Here is an 18,288-nt window from a genome sequence, read left to right as displayed (position 1 = left end):
TTTACTTTTTGTTTAAAGTGAAATTCATCAGTACATTTTCACTGCAAACAGACAATACAAATTACACCTATGGTATGGTGTATAGAGAGAGTGCCACCTACCTTTCGTTACAGCTGACGCCAATAACACATCATCAAGGAGTGACCACTCCATAGTGTACTACCCATCAAAAGTTTAGACTTACTTCACTATATGTTATAAATATATTTATGGTCACACTGACAATGAATTTCTCCACTAACTTGGGGGAATCAACTGCAATCCTTATGCACAAGGATCATGCATCAATTTGCTGAAAGCATGTACAAATATCATGCATGTGAACAGCTGCGTTTTGGTATAAATTATTCTCAAGAATTTGCCAAGTTTCAGAGAGCTGCATTATTTATTGAACTCATGACAATAATCTTTTCAAAGTTACGAATTTGTACAATTATCAGTTCACGTGTAAGCAGTACCTCTAAACTGTATTTTGCAAAATCTAGTTTAGAACAGATGACTGAAGTAAGTGGCTACATTTACACTAGTGAGTCTAAACTTTTGATGGAGTGTACATATTTAGCCCAGCTTGTACTCTGATTTGACTCAAATGGTCTTTTGATGGCAAGAAAATTAATGTGCTGAGATCAAAGGATCATTACTGGGACAAATTCATGTCACTATCAGCAGATCCCAGGGTGGATAAGGAACACAACTCCAAAGCAAAGTACAGAAGCTCAGGCCAAGGCCATCCATCTCTTCACATGACAAAAATGAAAACAGCAGAGTTTCACAAAATACATTTTATATAGCTCTATATAGCAGGATATAATTTAGTGAGAACAAAATATGTAATCTGTCACTCAAGCAATGAAAATATACAAGTAGGCATGCTGTACACAATGTTATAGTTCAAATTCAGGCTACAAAACTTAGCACCATCAAAATCAGGTAAAAATCACAACAATCATTCCAAGCTACAATGACACGAAAGAGGCTTCCCGCACTGATCCACCTCTGGTTATATCCACTGCATTTAATGTTCAATTATCAAAGGGATGGTAGCAGAGTGGTTTCACCTGTTGCAATATTTGTCAAGGAAAGTTTTGAAAGGCAATGGTATTGGAATTTCTTCTCAATCCAAGGCATATGGTTGATATATTTACTTGGCATCTTGACTGGCTACCCAGGTCAGAGAAAAGGAGCTGATGGGTAAAGTTCTAAATTATCTTAAGCAGTTGTCTGAGTTTAAACTGTTTTGACAGCCTTTCAGATGCATCATGGCATGACAGATATGTGTTGGATGAAAGTCCCCAAGTGTAAGTAATCTCAAACCATTACAGGTTTGGTTACTCCCACTTATACTTAAGACTAGAAGCAAGAATCATGATTAGGAGGAATTTCAGATTCTGACACATCAAGGGGAGAAAATTCAGAGACCATATGATGACTTCCACATGAGTTATGTTTACATGAATGGACTCAGTTTTGTTAGTATGAAGAAATCAAAGTATAAATAATCAATAGAAGTAAGTGGTTTTTTTTCTAATAACATTTAACACATACAATAAAGTTCTGAAAAACATATTACATCAAACAGCTACAAGTTTATGTTGGAATCAGTCATCTAGCTATCGTAATGGAGTGACTGACTTTAAAACTCCAGCTACCACCCTTGCCAAACTAGGTTGGACTTCCGGAGCTTTAGTTAGACAACTGAGTCTATGCACGTTCCAGTCAAGCTTGCGTAATGTAATCAACATTTGTAAACTACAGTGCAAATGTTGATCTGTTGTAGGATTCATAAAGCAGAAATGCAACTCAGGCTTTTTGTCAAGGTTTTAAACAGAAGACACAGACATGACATTTCACTTAATAGAAACTTGTGTTTCATTTGCTGTCCAGAATAATACAAACCTTTCATGTTTAAATGCAGAGTGCTCCATGAAGCCGAGTCACTTCACAAAATCAAGATGTTTAATTACTTGACTACAATAATAATAATTCTCATCAGATAATCTTGATCAAGTGCAACTAAAACAAATATGGAAGCACTAGGTCATGAAATCCTTTTAGTATATGCATGTATACATCTATGTACAGAAACAATCTGAGGTATGTAGGTAGTATTATGATCAAAACTTCATCTGTTTTGTTTCAGTTAATGAATACCCTTAACACACCCTTAAGGAGAAGTCAAGTGTATGTGTCTACCTGTTCAGAATGCAGGATCATTCCTTTGCCCTGTAGCCTGTTTAATCCAAAGCATAAAGAATATACACACCCCCTCCCTCCTTTTTCAGAAAGCTGTGCCCGCCCCTAAAATGTACCTGTCCCTAGATGAGTTTTGTCTGTTTCATCTCTTTTCTTCATAGAAACATATCCATTTCCTGAGAATTTCAACTGATCATTTAATGTATGTTACTGATACATAAACACCAAACTGACTCGTTACAATAATCCAACAGAAATCTGACAGATAGGTCACTACTTTCAGCCTTGTACATCTTTTGTGCTTAACAACTATCACAGAATGTTTTCTATATATGAAGACAGCAGTTTCGCAATGCACAAGTGTGTACCATATGTTACCATAGATAAGCCGATCTCATATATAAGCTGACCCAGCGTATGAAACTCTGAAAATACCCAGTAAGCCCACCGGGCTGATAACTGAAAAATGTTGCTGGCCCTGTTAACATGTTTCCTTTAAAATAGGAAACTGAAATAAGGTGTTAAAATAATGTAACTAATGAATTAATGTGTGATCCTTACATACTATTAGAAGGAACAACACTGTTCACATTTTCTAGACCAATCAGATTTAGTGTAAGATAAATGGGCAGGTTGATCTGTGGGAGTTAAGGTTTGATTGATCACGAACTGAACAGACATCGCCTAGCTACCACATTTGCAAATTATTTTCGAAATATTTCCCGTAGTCAATGACATGGTCAAACGTATACCCTTGGAAATGTATTGGCCCACAGGGCTGGCTGTAAAACAAAGCTGTAATCCTGCCATGTAACTAGCAAGCAGTGGGCCGCCGGACAGAGGCTATTTCATACACTGGCTGACCCCTTTAACTTGACCATTAAAATCAGTGACAAAGTTGTATGTTTCGTACATAAGCCATATATATCTGCTGAAAAAAGTTTGACAAAAATTTAACCCATAAATAAGCCAACCCCTTTCTATAGACAGCTTTTTTGGGCAGTCCTAAAAATTTGCCTTATCTATGGTCATATACGGTATGTTAACAAACATGGCTGCAAATAATCTGGCACTACATCATGGCGGTTCACACAGGCTTTGCATTCTTACACACTTTCTGAAGCAATAACAGTGAACGGCAACATTTCTTAACCTTGGGTTCTCCCAAGAATGAAATCATGATAAACACATAACTTTTCTTTTCATGACATTACCATATATGAGGAATGCAACCATATACATAAGCTCACCATTGGCTACCAAAATACAATTCTTATCCATATTTACAATATTTTCAATACAGAATCAAATAATGTGCTAATTTCTATGGACCTACAATTTTCCATAACTTCGACAGAAATATATGTGACTTTCAAAGTCAAACTTTCCATTTCGATTTCCGAGCTACCATGATGAGGTAAGACATCTGTTGGCACGACCCCATAACCCAGGTCAAGTGAGTGAGTGAGGTTAGTTTCATACCGCCTTTAACGATATTTCAGCAATACCACAGCCGGATACCTGAAACAGGCATCACATATTGCACCCATGTGGGGAATCGAACCATGAAAGTTCACTTGAGATGCGAAGACCCAGGTTCAATTGCTCACATAAGGTGTGAGGCCGATTTCTGGTGTCCCCTGCCATATTTCTGGAATATTGCTAAAAGTGCCTAACACTTAACTGACTCACTCATAATGGGATTCAAACCATGGAACCTTTGATCTGAGGTGGGACATCTGAGACTGACATTGACAGCAAGCTGACAAAGTACGCATGTCATCTGTGATCTTTAACACCCTGCTGCACACATACCATAATTTACACGTATCAAAGAGAAAACATTCATGAACATAAACAGAACAGAAATTTTGAGGTCAGAAATATCACAACTAAAGACCCAAGTAACAAATTCTGGGTCCTGACCTACAAGGTGCTCATTGTGTTACAAACTACTGTCCTGCACTTTGTGGATTGGTGCCAAGTCGTACATTGATTTCAGGACAATTCTTGTCCACTCTAGGAATGAACCTATGCATGTAGGAGAACATTCACCTACAGCTGTATCAATCAACAAACCATAACAGACATTCACTATCAATGTAAAATCATAAGACTGACATCCACTTCATAAATATTATTGCCCGATGGTGAGATTTCTTAATGTTAGGCACATAGTAGCACAGACTTCAGTATTGTGGCTTTTAGCAATAGTCCAGTACTTTTGTGGCGGGGGACTCCAGGGCTGAAAGCATCATGGAACTATGTAATGGTGCTTGTGATTACACAATAACATATGTCGACATTAACCCATTGGCCAGGTTACATTGAACACCAAAATATCAAAATATGCATGCAAAAGATTGAGCCTGCTTTGATACTGTTATTGCAGGGCTTCAAAAATATGTTGAAAAGCCACTTGCCACAAGGCAAATGACTGCAAGAAAGTAACATGTCCTGACTAATTTTCTACTTGATTTTATGACACAATGCTTGATGTTAATGTTTATAGGACTATTTATCAAACAGTGATAATTTCACTCTCTGCTAGCTCTACTTTATTATTATTGTGAACTTTAATAGCTTCATTGTGAGCAGATCTGAAATTAAATCCAAGATTATTTGCAGTTTGAAACCATATTTGGAAATAATAGAGTCTAGTAGACCTGTCCTGGGTATCGGACGATGGGATTTTTTAACCCTTGTATTGCAATATGTACCATAGTCATTTAGGAGAACAATGACACCCCTGTACATGTCATGATTTGAACAAGCATAATGTATAATCATAACGAGAAACCATACACCCTGGATATTTTACGTAGTTTCTGACAGAATCTTGCTTTACAATATTTGATTCATGTTGTTGGTTTGTTAAATGTTCTACTGTTTCATCCTTGAAACTAGGACTAAACTGGCCCAGAGGTCCTTCTCGGTTCAGGCTCCAGTTCTCTGGAATCGTCTGTCTTGTGACATTAAACACTCAGACTTGCAAACCTTACGACAACAACTTAAGACACTTCTCTTCTGAGATGCATATCCCTCACCATCTAGTAGCATCACCATTGAACAGCAGATATTTTGGAAACCAGGCACTATATAAACTTATTATTTTTGTTTTATTAACTTTGCCTCCAGCAATATGTCACCACAGCAACACATTTTAGTAAATTATGAATGATGTCACTTTTGAAGTCGCTGATGTCCCTGTTTGTAATCCAAACTCAACAATACCTCAAAACAAAAAGCTATTGCAATGTAAAGTGTAATATATACCAACAACAATTATATACAGATTAGCTCACTCCTAAAATAATTAATAGCCAAGGGACATATAATCTGTATATAATTTCTATGTCATGCAATGCAGTCATCCTTACATATACATGTATATATATATACATTCAGACTTTGTATGTACAGTGGAAACTGTCTAAACTGGGACTGAAGAAATAATCCGGTTTAGACAGCTTCCACGATATATTTTTTCCCTGTTGAATATTAGTTATTGATTGTAGTACCACACAATATAGCAAATTCATAAGTATACATTGTGAGACATGAAAAGAGACATCACTACTGGCTGAATATTAAAACTGAAGGAAAGGTATTGTATGAGTTGTATCTTGTCTGTTTTACTCTTCCAAGTTCCTTGGTCCTTTAAATGTTCACTGTTTCTGTGGGATTTACTTGAACTGTGAATTTGGCACTGTCCATTGTTCTAAAAATTTACCTTGACCTGTATCGTCCTTTCGACCTTGACATTCATTGTTTTGTCTTATTCCATGTCCTTTCGACCTTGACATTCATTGTTTTGTCTTATTCCATGTCACTGTCTGGAATTCTTACAGACATGGTCAAGGATCACCTGGATGTTTTGGCATCATGGGTCGGTGTCCTTTTGGGCGTTGCTTGGTTACCAGATGGATTCCTGGTTTTGTTGGTCATGGATCGGTGGAATACAGCATTAGTGATGACTCTTACAGGTGTGAACAGCTTTAATGGGAACTCACTGCAAGAATGAATGAATGAATGAATGAATATGAATGAATGAATGAATGAATGAATGAATGAATGAATGAATGAATGAATGAATGAATGAATGAATGAAAGGATGAATGAATATTTAGTCAATGTTCTTTGCAAAACTCAACAATCTTCATCAGAAGTAATGTAGTCAAATTACTGCTCCATCATTGCATGAATGAGCGAACCAGAAAAGGTAACTCTGGTGGTAACCAAGGGCAACAGGCACTCCAATATATGAGAGGGACATTATCAAATCTTGGTTCTATCACATTCAATCTGTAGCAGAAATAGGGCTGCAAAGCAGAGGGAACAGTTGAACCAGAAGCTGACAGAGACAATAGAGGCAAAGAACAATTTGATAGCCCACATGTTGAACAGAATCATTCATGTGTGTAATAATTGAATATGAAGTTGAAATCTGAGAGCACAACCCTGTGAGGAAATATATGTATACCTTTGATGATGGTGATATCTTGTATTGATATTAAAAATATTTTTCAAACCAAAGTGAGGGAAGTACATAGGAAGATTTGTCATTTTTCTCTCTGTTGCACAACCATATGAGTGCTAGTTGTCTGTGGTTTTATACATAAAATAAATGGAGAAGGAAACTGCAATGTGTTTTGGCATGATAAAAAGTAGACATATGCAAAACTCTCAAATATTACTTAAACAAGTTAAACTCATCTCTCTATCAATCATACACATAGGTAAACTCGTATGAAATATGTTGTTAGTCATAAATAGCTGAGTAGTTCTAAAAATGCCAGAGAAAGATATATTTCCTTTTATGAAAGAGAAAAAGGACTGATAGGTCTGTGATCACGGTGAGCAAGTAAGAATGGCTTTTGGCAGCTTTTAATAATATTCCAACTGTTCATATTTATCTCCCTGCAAACACCTAAATTGAAATATGCTGAGAGAGTATCTCAGTGCTATGCCCCATGACATGAGAAAGGTGACTAAAATGTCTTTATCTTGACTCACAATGGCTGGGCAGGCTCCTGAGCATCGTTGGCACTGATGATGAAGAGCGGGAACAAGATGGAGAAGATGCAGCCACTGAAAGAGACACTGACATCATCACAAGATCAAAGGGATCACTATTATCATCGTTACTGAACCAACACATGGCAAGTGAGCAGTGTTTGTTGTTAAAGCAGAAACCTGCATCTTTCATGCGATAAATGATGAAAACATGTAAAAGATGTTTTGCGTGCATGTTTTGGATGCATAGATTTTCATCTACTTAATTTTGAAAAGTACCTTAAAACAACACCATATAAAAATGAAAGGCATCAAATGACACATCCCCTCCGGCCCCCACATGTTTGAAAGGACAAATCATCTGACAGTTACTTGATGTTTTTCAGACTAAGTTTGAATTGTTTCCTTGAAATTCATGAAAAATATAAATGACACATATCTGTAATCAGCAAAAGTAACCATTTCAAGATCTGTCTCACATATCTGCCAAGATCTGTTGAAAGATATGAAATGGTTTTCGAGTTGTGCTCCGGAAACAAAGCCCATCCCTCCATTTTGAAACTAAGTTCGAAACGTGTCCATGGAACTGAGAAAATGATAAATCACAAAAACCTGTACATAGCAAAAGGCACCACTTTAAGTTCTGATTGATATATCTACCAAGTTTTGCAGAAAAATATTGAACGGTTTTTGAGTTCTGCTCCGGAATCAAAGCCTATAACTCCATGTTGAGACTAAATCCGAAATGTTTCCATGAAAAATAAGAAAATAAGAAATCACAAAAACCTGTACATAGCAAAAGGCATCACTTTAGGTTCTGAATGATATATCTACCAAGTTTTGCAACTGAACGGTTTTTGAGTTCTGCTCCAGAGACGAAGACCATCCCTCCATTTTGAGATGAAGTCCAAAACATTTCCATGGAAACCAAGAAAATGATAAATCACAAAAGACTGTAAATAGCAAAAGGAACCACTTTGGGGTCTGCCACACATACCTACCAAGTTTTGCAGAAAAATATTGAATGTTTTTTTGAGTTCTGCTCCGGAAACGAAGCCCATCCCTCCATTTTGAGACTAAGTCCGAAATGTCCAGACTAACACCAAAATGTCCCATGGAAAAACAAAAAAAAAATAAACATCCCAAAACTCTGTAAATAGCAAAAGGCACAGCTATAGGTTGAGATTACTATATCTATCAAGTTTGGTCTAAAAATATTGAACGGTTTCTGAGTTATGCTCTGGAAACAATGATTACGGAGGGACAGACGGATGGACAGACAGACAGACGAGGTGTCGACTATATACCCCTGCATTACATGCCGGGGGGGATAAAAAAAACAGGAAATTTTGAAAAGATTCAGGACTGTAATGTAAATTACATTACACGCACAAAAGATCTGGACTACAAAACCTACACTGGTGAGTGAGTGAGTTTAGTTTTATGTTGCAATATTCCAGCTGTAAGGATTTTTCTATTTGTAATCATATAATGATATATTCTGCTCCAGACATAAAAGACAAAACACCAAGACAATAATGTGAGAGGTTAATTTTAGTTACCAATACATCCATATATCAAAAGTGTTTGTTAGTGATATACAAGAAGCCTACATAAAGCGTCAACACAGTTGTAGGATCTGACATTAGATTTTCTAGCCACATGGTCGTGGTCTGTAAATAATTGAGTCTGGGCCAGACAATCCAGTGATCAACAACATGAACATTGACCTATGTCACTGGGATACAATAACATGTGTCAACCAAGTCAGCAACTCTGACCACCTGATCCCGATAGCCACCTCTTACGATAATCATGGGTTAGGGAAGAACAATTCCAACCTGGCTATTCACTGGTCATAGATAAGGTCAGATACAGAGGTTGGCCTGTGACATATGTGTTTGACAATCATGGCCAGCTATGCCTGAAAGTTACTAGCCCACAGAATAATTCACTAGCCCCAAATATGAATGTATACATGGGTTTCATTACAAACCATAATGTATAAACAGAAGCTTCTCCCATTTTGTCAGGACGACTGCTGTTTGTTACTAACCTTATCACAGTCGAGGAAGAAAGCGATGTTGCCAACGCCATGGGTAAGCCAAACCCAACAAAATAGGGCCAGTTGACCTCTATCAGTGACAAACGGGTGTGCACTTCTAAACCTGAGGTGAAAACACTTAAGATTAGCATTCATCATCATCATCATCATCATCATCATCATCATCATCATCATCATCATCATCATCATCATCACATTCTGTATCAGTACCACAATTAAGGCTCCACTACACTAAATCAGAATCACCTGCTCCCTGAGCCAGTACTGTTTGGTAACAACTTTAAACACAGAGACACGTGACAGCTGTGATTGGATGAAATAGTGCAAGATGTGCAAAGAGCATTTTTTGTACTCTTTTAACCATTACATCTGAAAGACGTGTGGTTAGTCTTAAGCGGAACACCAAAGTCATTCTTTATGAATGCGTGGTTAATTAATAATAAAGTTGCCACAAGTTGTCTGCTTCGCTCTTGCCAGCCAGCAAGGGCCCTGCTGTGACGTCATGCGAGGAAGGATTTTCAGTTAGTTGTATAAAAAAAAGTGTAACAAGCTAATCAATTTGCTGATTTCTCGACATCAAGAAAGACATGCCAAATTGTCAGGTTGCACTCAAGGTGTGGGGTGATGCACAAACTCCTCAGTTTGTGCTAAATATGTTGTTTGTGAGTGAGAAGCGAGCACTGTGGAAGCCTGTACATATTAAATCGGGTGGTTCGACACCTACCTCGCTTCAAAGATAGAAGATGCTATTTATTTTCATTGAGTTAAAAAATCAAAACTACTTGCTTACGACTGATAACCAAAAGGAGTTTGCATGACACAACTTGTGACGTAGCTGTTTCTTTGTCAGAAGCAAAGCTGTGGTTCAAGTGACAATACTGTAATCAGTATCATACTGAAACCTACCTCACTTCCAAGAGTGAAATTGTAATGTCACAATAACAATCCCAAAAATCCTAATTCAAAAATGTGGCATCGTGGTCAAAACTGAGTTTGAGAATCAAACAGATTATGGTTTGTTTTCAAAAAGATGAAACCTACTTCCTACTCGTAGGTAAATATTTCTTGAATCATGACTAAAAAGATTTTGCATGACACAACTTTAACAGAATGATATATAACCATTATGACAACAAGCGATTTTGACAGAATCATCTATGAAAACAAGTTGTATCTCGGAAAATAAGAAAAGCATATGACAAAACTAAATGGCAGTAGATTGTTAAAACGTGAAGCTTTCATTTTTCAAAACAATTGCCATGACTGCAGGTTTAGACATAACCACAAAGAAGACAATCTACTCGTAGTTTTATTTTATAACAATGCCAATAAATCATTTATGCATTTGTAGAGTATATGTGATCTTTATGTTTAAGTTTTTCAAAAGAATATCCATCCAGTAATTAAAACTGACCACAATTTTAAGCATTTAGTGTCATTCAAAGCCAAGGAACACAACATGGCGATTTACCCCGTATACAATGGATTTAATGGAATAAATGAGTGTGTGAGAGAGCTTAGTTTATGGCACTTTAGCAATAATCTAGCAATATCATGGCGGGGACACCAGAAATGGACACATTGTAACCCAGGTCTTCGGCATGCTTAGCAAATGCTTTAACCACAAGGCTACCCATTCACCTCTTTCAGGAAATGAAAGAAGAGTGTATTTCCCTTCTCAGCCAAATAGAAAACATGGTGGGTGGGTGATTTGTTTTATCTTTTTTCTTGCAGTATATCAGTAAAATTTATTTCCAAATAACAACTGAACCTCACCATATTAAGGGGAATAACTGGTGTTACGGCTTGTTTATTTACAGTTGTTCACTGATGCACTAACACTACAGTTACAGAAAACACAACAAAAGAAAGTGGTTTGGGGAACTACAAAGAAGGGTCAGCTAGAAAATTGGAAACAATGAAATGTTTTGTCAGTATAGACAGGATCTCACCCATGTTGTACCACTTGTACTCAAATGTGTAGAGTGAGTAGAGCAGGCAGAAGTGTAGGACACTGACTAGTTGGCCAACTCCATAGATCGGCAGTGAGTTGGCCATGGTTGCCTGCAGATAACAAACACATGTCCTGTGACAGATCCACTTACACAATCAGTGAGTGAATGAGTAAATACAGTTTTATGCAACAATCACCAATATTCCAGCTATATGGCGGGGTTCTACAAATAATCAAGTTTGGACCAGAAAATCCCACTAATTGCCTCTTATGAAAAACATGAGTTACTGAAGATCAATTCTAACCCAGATTTTCATGGGTCAGGATACAAGAAAGGTCACAGTAATTAACATAATATTTCAGATGCAGTTAACTTATTTCTAATTGCTGATCAGCATAGTGATTAGTGATGCATGCATGTGCCATTTATTGAGAACTAGTTCAGTACTGACAAAAGGTCATATTGAGGATGCAACTGGGATTCAAACGCACCTCTGGTGGCTGATCCTGGCAGTAGGTAAGGGACATAACTTTTTAACAACTGGGTCATGAATCCTCCCTAAAAAACTCACATGTGTACATCTCTTGCAGACACACAAATACACATACACACCTAAAGAATCATATTCAAACTAGACAAAAGCCTCATTCCACTTTTAAACCAGAAGACAAATTCATCAATATATTGCGCAATGGCAAAATACTCTTTATGCACATCTCCTAAATATGATAATGCTAATGTTTCTTTCAGTCGAAGACAAACTTGATGCAAATGCATAAAAATCTTTCATTCAAAAATCCGAAACTACCAAACGCACCTGGGCACCACCAGACCAAACTATGTGAAGCACTTGGAGAAGTAACATTAAGTCATCACAACATACAGAGCCATTACTTTACACAGAGCCCATACAGAGCCATCACTAAAGACAGAGCCATCACTACATACAGAACCATCACTCCATACAGAGCCATCACTACATACAGAATCATCACTACACAAACAATCATCGCTACATACAGAACCCTCCAAAGCCACCCACGGCACACACCTGTATGAGGAAGAAAGCTTGCAGCGTGACACTAAAGAGCATGTCAGCTATGAAGGTGCTGAGAGTCAGGCTCTTTGGTTTCCCTCGCATTTTCAAATATGCAGCGTCTGCTATGTCCTACAACACAAACACAATCAATCAGTCAGTTAAACTGTGTATGTGACCCTTTCATTGGGTGAGTGAGTGAGTTAATATATTCTTGTTATATCTGCAATACTTCAGTTGTATCATAACAAGAACAATTAATTATTACATTGGAGATCAATACAATTAGAAATTGAAAGTTTGTTACAGAGGAACAGTGAAAGTACTAGTAAGAATTGATGATGACTTGATAACTCTATGATGAATAACAGTATCATGCTGAAAGCTCCAAGCTTATAGCTGCCTGGTTTGAGTGCTCATCATTAGGTACACTAAAGCTCATGGCAATCAGTGAATTACCTGGTCCAAAACTGACTCTGGCTACATTATGCAAGAGTGAGTGAGTTTACCTTTACGCTTTAGAGTTTAGTTTTATTTCAGCTATCTGGCAGCAGCAGTCTGTAAATGATAGAGTCTGGACCAGACAATCCAATGATCAACAACACGAGCATCAATCTATGCAATTGTGATATGATGACATGTGTCGCATGACCACCCAATCCTGTAAATTGCCTCTTACAACAAGCTGAAAATCAGTTCAAACCCAGATGTTCATCGTTTATGGGTGTACTATGCAAGACCTCATGTTATGATTACACGATGCCATTTAGAAAGTGGTCAAATGCAACATATGTCATATTTGGGATTTCACTTTCTTAGTAAAGTACAAATTCTAGTACTTTTTTCGGTTGAGTCCCATCCAGGATTCGAACCCGCACCCTCAGAGTCAGGCACCTAATCGCCAGCACACAAAGTCAGCCGCCTAGCCTGCTCAGCCACCGCGACTTGGAAGTCGCGGTGGCTGAGCGGGCTAGTCAGCCAAGTCGCGGTGGCTGAGCGGGCTAGGCGGCTGACTTTGTGTGCTGGCGATTAGGTGCCTGACTCTGAGGGTGCGGGTTCGAATCCTGGATGGGACTCAACCGAAAAAATTACTAGAATTTGTACTTTACTAAGAAAGTGAAATCCCAAATATGACATATGTTGCAAGACCTCATGTTGTATGTAACTTTTATTTTAAGAGACGATTATATTAAGAAACATCTGAAGGCTTTCCAGATAGCATCTCATAACTTTGATGCCTTGAATCGCTTCCCTTATCACCAGTCACTTGTTATTCTGGTACAGACTTGACATGACCAGCCACTTTGACATTACTGGAACATGGTGATACAGTTGTGCATGCAACCATAATGTTTCATTTGCCTAATCCGTCTTCAGAAAACACAAAATATACTTAACAAACATGTCCTACCTGAAACCAGAAACAGTTGATGATTTTTGACAGAACAAACAGCGGTAACACCCACAGCGCGCTGAATGTCCATGACAGAAGGGGAGATAACCATGACCAAACAAGACCATGAGTCAGTGAACCACCTAAAACAAATTAACATCATAAATCCATCATCAAAATCATACTTACTTCAGACTATTGTAATAAATAAAAGCAAAAAATTATGCTACTGAAGAAAATGCCAAAGGCCCTGTTACCATTGTTACGGTATGGAAGCTATGACAAAATACTACCAAGTGAGTGAGTTTAGTTTTATGTAACACTCAGCAATACTCAGCAATAATTGAGTCTGGAAAAGGTAATCCAGTGATAGGCAACATCAGCATTTGGGATACAATGACGTGGGAGTCTGACCATCCCATCCCATTTGTTGCCTTTTGTGAAACCCAATTTATGAAAAGACAGAGAAAAACAACAGTTTGTAGGCAATGGATTCAACCAGATGACCTCGGTATACCCCTCACTGACCTGAGATGAGCTCTGTGAACCAGTAGATACAGGGTAGAAGCATGTAGTGGAACACGAAGATGCTCAGCTGAAACACAGGAAGATTTCCAATGAGCCCTTGACAATTCATTGGTTGTGTTTGACTTTGAGTGAGAGAGTATATTTTTATGCTGCACTCTGCAATGCTTTAGCTATACACCAGTGGTCTGTCCATAATTGAGGCTGGGTCAGACAATCAAGTGATAAACAACATGAGTTATCATCTGTGCAATGGGGTTACGATAACATGTGTCAACCAAGTCAGCAAGCATTAGTCACCTCATACCACAAGTATGGGTTCATGAAGATCAAAACTAACCCAGGACTTAAAGGACCTTGTTTGTGTTTAAATCATCATGGAAAACGATTAGTAACTTTATGCAGTCATTCATATTCCAGTTGTACATTTCCATTCATAACAAATGTAGGACAAAATACATTGGCAAAAAATGACTCCTCACTGGCCAAATTGCAGCAAGCTCAAAATCAATAAAGAATGGACAAGTATCATTCACATTCAGATCACAGGATATCTCCTGATACCTGTTATACTGCCACTGGTTTTCTCAAGCTTTAATTGTAACAACGACAGTCCATGCCACATGTTTGGTTCACTACCTTGTGGCGAAAAAACCCTCTTTGATGCTGGAGTCACGTGAGTGAGTGAGTGAGTGAGTGAGTGAGTGGGTGGGTGAGTGGGTGGGTGGGTGGGTGGTTTTAGTTTTACGCTGCAGTCAGCAAATATTCAAGCTATATGTGGCAGTGGTGTGTAAATATTTGAGTCTGAACCTGTTCATCCATTAGTTGGCACACGAATAGAATACAATGAAATGTGCTAACAACATCAACAAGCCTGGCTACACAACCCTTTTTGTTGATTCATATAACAAGCAAGGGTTGCTGAGGATCAATCATATACCCTTATCCTCACAAGTTTTTCATGTAACATATGGGAAACCAGCATGGCGACTGGCTGCCGTTCCATTCCCCCAGAGGAACTAAAATCTAATTTTCATTTTGTATATTCATAAATGTGTTGTCTAGAGCACCGAACAACCTAGTGCAGAACTGGAATGTTATGATATCATAATTATCTCCCTTACAGTAATGTCATTCTTACCCAGCAGACGCCACCATTCCATGCACAGCACATGAATATTCGATTTGTTACCCTGGGAACACTACAAACAAAAGGAGAATATCTCAAGATATGGAATGAATAAATGTCAGTATTAATATTACCAGGGTCCATGTTCTTATTCAATGACAACATAACCTTTATTGTTGGGAACTGATATACCAAAAGCCACAGGGATCTGATTGCTATCAATAGCTTATAGAGCCAGTTTCCTTAACAACACTCTCTGCCATTTATCAAGTGCATGGTTCTCAATAATGGCTCTCATAAATTGATAACCTCTCCATACTGTGTATGGGCCATTGGTTATGTAACACTGAACAAGTGCTCAATCATTGTGTGGAAATCTGACTTAAACATGTTTTCAGATTTAGAATTATTTATAATCGTAACCGGGATTGTGATTTGATGTTAATGAATCCAGGACACTGGTTATGGGTGTGAGAATATTTATTCCCTTCTAATAACGTCACCCCGGGGTATGATACCAGGGTAGAGATTACAGCCCTGTGAAGCCGCCAAGCGAGTCAATCGCATGTATAATCTTTGGTGATGTTATGAGATGTTTTTCTCCAGCACAGTATAAATGTCTTGCCAGTGCAAACAATGAGATTGGAGTGAAGACTTGAGTTAGTAAAAGAGGACAAGAGTTTGAATGATCCAATCAGATTGGATCAATTAAGGGCACACAATGATGTAATGACCCTACCTAACCACCCTTAATGAAACTAGAATAACACTGGCCTCATGGCTATTAATACTTATGTTGATAGAAAAGCATTCATTACTATAAATAAGAAATGTTTTACCTGTAATGCAAAGTGATTGTTATACAATTATGCATAAATATCTAAATGTGATATCTCTGCAACTGCAATAAACTGTTAATATACAAACATTCATAAAATTGTTAAATGACTTAAAACTAATGTGTACATAATTGTAAAAATACAATATCAAATATCTGCTACACAATGCTAAATAAATTATCAACGAAAATTCAGTTTCCAAGTTTATATAGAATAATACCTAATTTCTTGTATGTCACATGCACAGCTTATCACTGAACCAGCTCCAACTGCAGGTAGATCAGTGATGTCAGTTTATTGTGACATCATACAAGGGTCTCCGCAAAGCATTGTGATGTAATATCATAGAAGTGATATCTCCAAAGAGATATCACACGATCAAAGCAACGTCTCCATTGGAAGACACTTTGGGATGATACATCTTTAATTCTTCTATGAGATGTATTTTCATGAATAATTTCGAAAAAACATTGATTCGTCACTGCACTCTACTTATGTACTGTCTCCCATGTAAACTTGTCAAGATCAAAATCAAAAGTGATAACAGTCTTACTGTTCTTTGACCACATCTTTATGCTTGTTTTTCTCTAGTCGTCTTCGGGCAAGAGTTGTAAGTGGCTCATTTGATTTCTTCTCAGTTTCTTCTACCTGAAGGTCAGCATCTAGATTCAGGACTCTCCTTGTTCCCAACACAGCATCACGGAACCCCCAGATGATCGATGCTACCACACTCTTGATGGTGTCGGTCATGATTGTAGAATCAATTGCAGCAAGACAATCACTGGCTCGAGTGACTAGCTGGTGCAAATATAGCTAGACGTAGATGCTTTATCATTGTGTCAATGTTGATCTGGAATGAATTAGAAAGACTGTCACAGTTCATTTCATATGTCACTCTATCTGCATTTGCATTTCATTATTTACAGAATTTTTTTTATGAATATCTTTATTATTGTTTTTATATGTTGGATGGTTGGCAAGCTGGCTAAGGCCCCAGGCGTGATCCAGGTAGCATGTCACAGGAGTAATACTGAGCTTGATAAGATAAATTAAGCTATTTCTTTAACTAATCTGACTTTGTTTCATCAATGAATTGAAATCTGTTGCACACAAAAAACTATAAACCTGTTTTGATATTTGTTTTCACTATATGTCAACCATGCGACCAAAAATGCAAGTCAAATATTAATGTGAAACCACCAAATGATGCAGTTTAGCGTGAATACCCCTCTCTAACACTTTGAATATCCCTCTCTAACACTTCATACTAACTTTAAACCTAACAGTCCCTGTTGCATCCATTAATGATGACCACTAGACAAGGACCAACAATTACCAGATTTTAATGTCTTTTGGTATGATACAGCTAAGGATCAAACCTAGCTGTGACCTTCCCATCTCCAGGTTGACACTAAATGTTGACTCTAACCACTACACCATGAAGGCAGTCTTAAGATTTGTGGACTAAGAGCCACAGAATTAGGCAGTTAGCATTATGTATTGTTACCAATGAAAATAAATTATTCAGATTATTTTGTCGTTAAACATTGTATTGAGTCAGAACGTGAGCATTTAGGATACATATAATAAACGATTTTGCAGCGATCTGCATAGTGTGTCAGTCGTTGTGTCATGTAGTCATTATTCGAATGACAGTTGCTAAACCCAAACTAGCTTGGCTGAAAGACATCGATAGCGACTTTGAAAACTTCCCCAAAACATTGTGAGTGTGTGACTGTAGATCGACAAGATATCGAAAAAATCGAAGTCAGGTCAGGAGACAAATTAACTGCACGGTCCAGCTGCACTCCTGTCAATCTGAAATCATCATTCGAGTCATTCAAATACCATGGAATATGCGTCATCGCCCTTTCGATAGCATCAAGCTTAATTCATGATCACACAACATACGCGACGCTTGAATTTAGTTGAAATGTCTCAGTGACAGATTGTGTCACTCCGATCAAGGTTTTACTTCTGTAGAAAGACCCAGTTGTGCTTTGCGACAAAACTTACCAATGAAAGACTGTTGTGTCTGCTAAATGTACGCGAAAAGACATACTCTGCTCATAGGTCCGTGACAGCAGCTGATTGTTGTTGTTGAATTCTCTCACGCACATGCTACACGCATCGCTTA

At 37.8% G+C, this 18,288-nt stretch overlaps 2 protein-coding genes across 2 annotated transcripts in view; one reads left to right on the top strand and one right to left on the bottom strand.

Moving 5' to 3' along the window:
- Nucleotides 1-18,288, top strand: part of LOC137288864 (small ribosomal subunit protein eS25-like) — a 222,276-nt gene that overhangs the window by 197,015 nt on the left and 6,973 nt on the right. The window lies entirely within an intron of this gene.
- On the bottom strand, nt 768-18,276 carry LOC137288848 (etoposide-induced protein 2.4 homolog). The gene is made up of 10 exons (XM_067820816.1): nt 18,168-18,276; nt 16,705-17,001; nt 15,325-15,385; nt 14,187-14,253; nt 13,677-13,801; nt 12,281-12,397; nt 11,227-11,338; nt 9,266-9,377; nt 7,210-7,284; nt 768-6,205 (listed from the first exon to the last, which is right to left on the bottom strand). Exons 2-10 carry the CDS (start codon nt 16,899-16,901, stop codon nt 6,058-6,060), a joined length of 1,014 nt encoding a protein of 337 aa, XP_067676917.1. The 5' UTR covers nt 16,902-17,001; nt 18,168-18,276; the 3' UTR covers nt 768-6,057.

This window comes from Haliotis asinina, chromosome 1 (genome assembly GCF_037392515.1).
Source record: "Haliotis asinina isolate JCU_RB_2024 chromosome 1, JCU_Hal_asi_v2, whole genome shotgun sequence".
Classification (NCBI taxonomy): Eukaryota; Metazoa; Mollusca; class Gastropoda; order Lepetellida; family Haliotidae; genus Haliotis; species Haliotis asinina.
The sequence above is the reverse complement of the archived record's forward strand: the minus strand, read 5'-3'. Positions and strand labels throughout refer to the sequence as shown.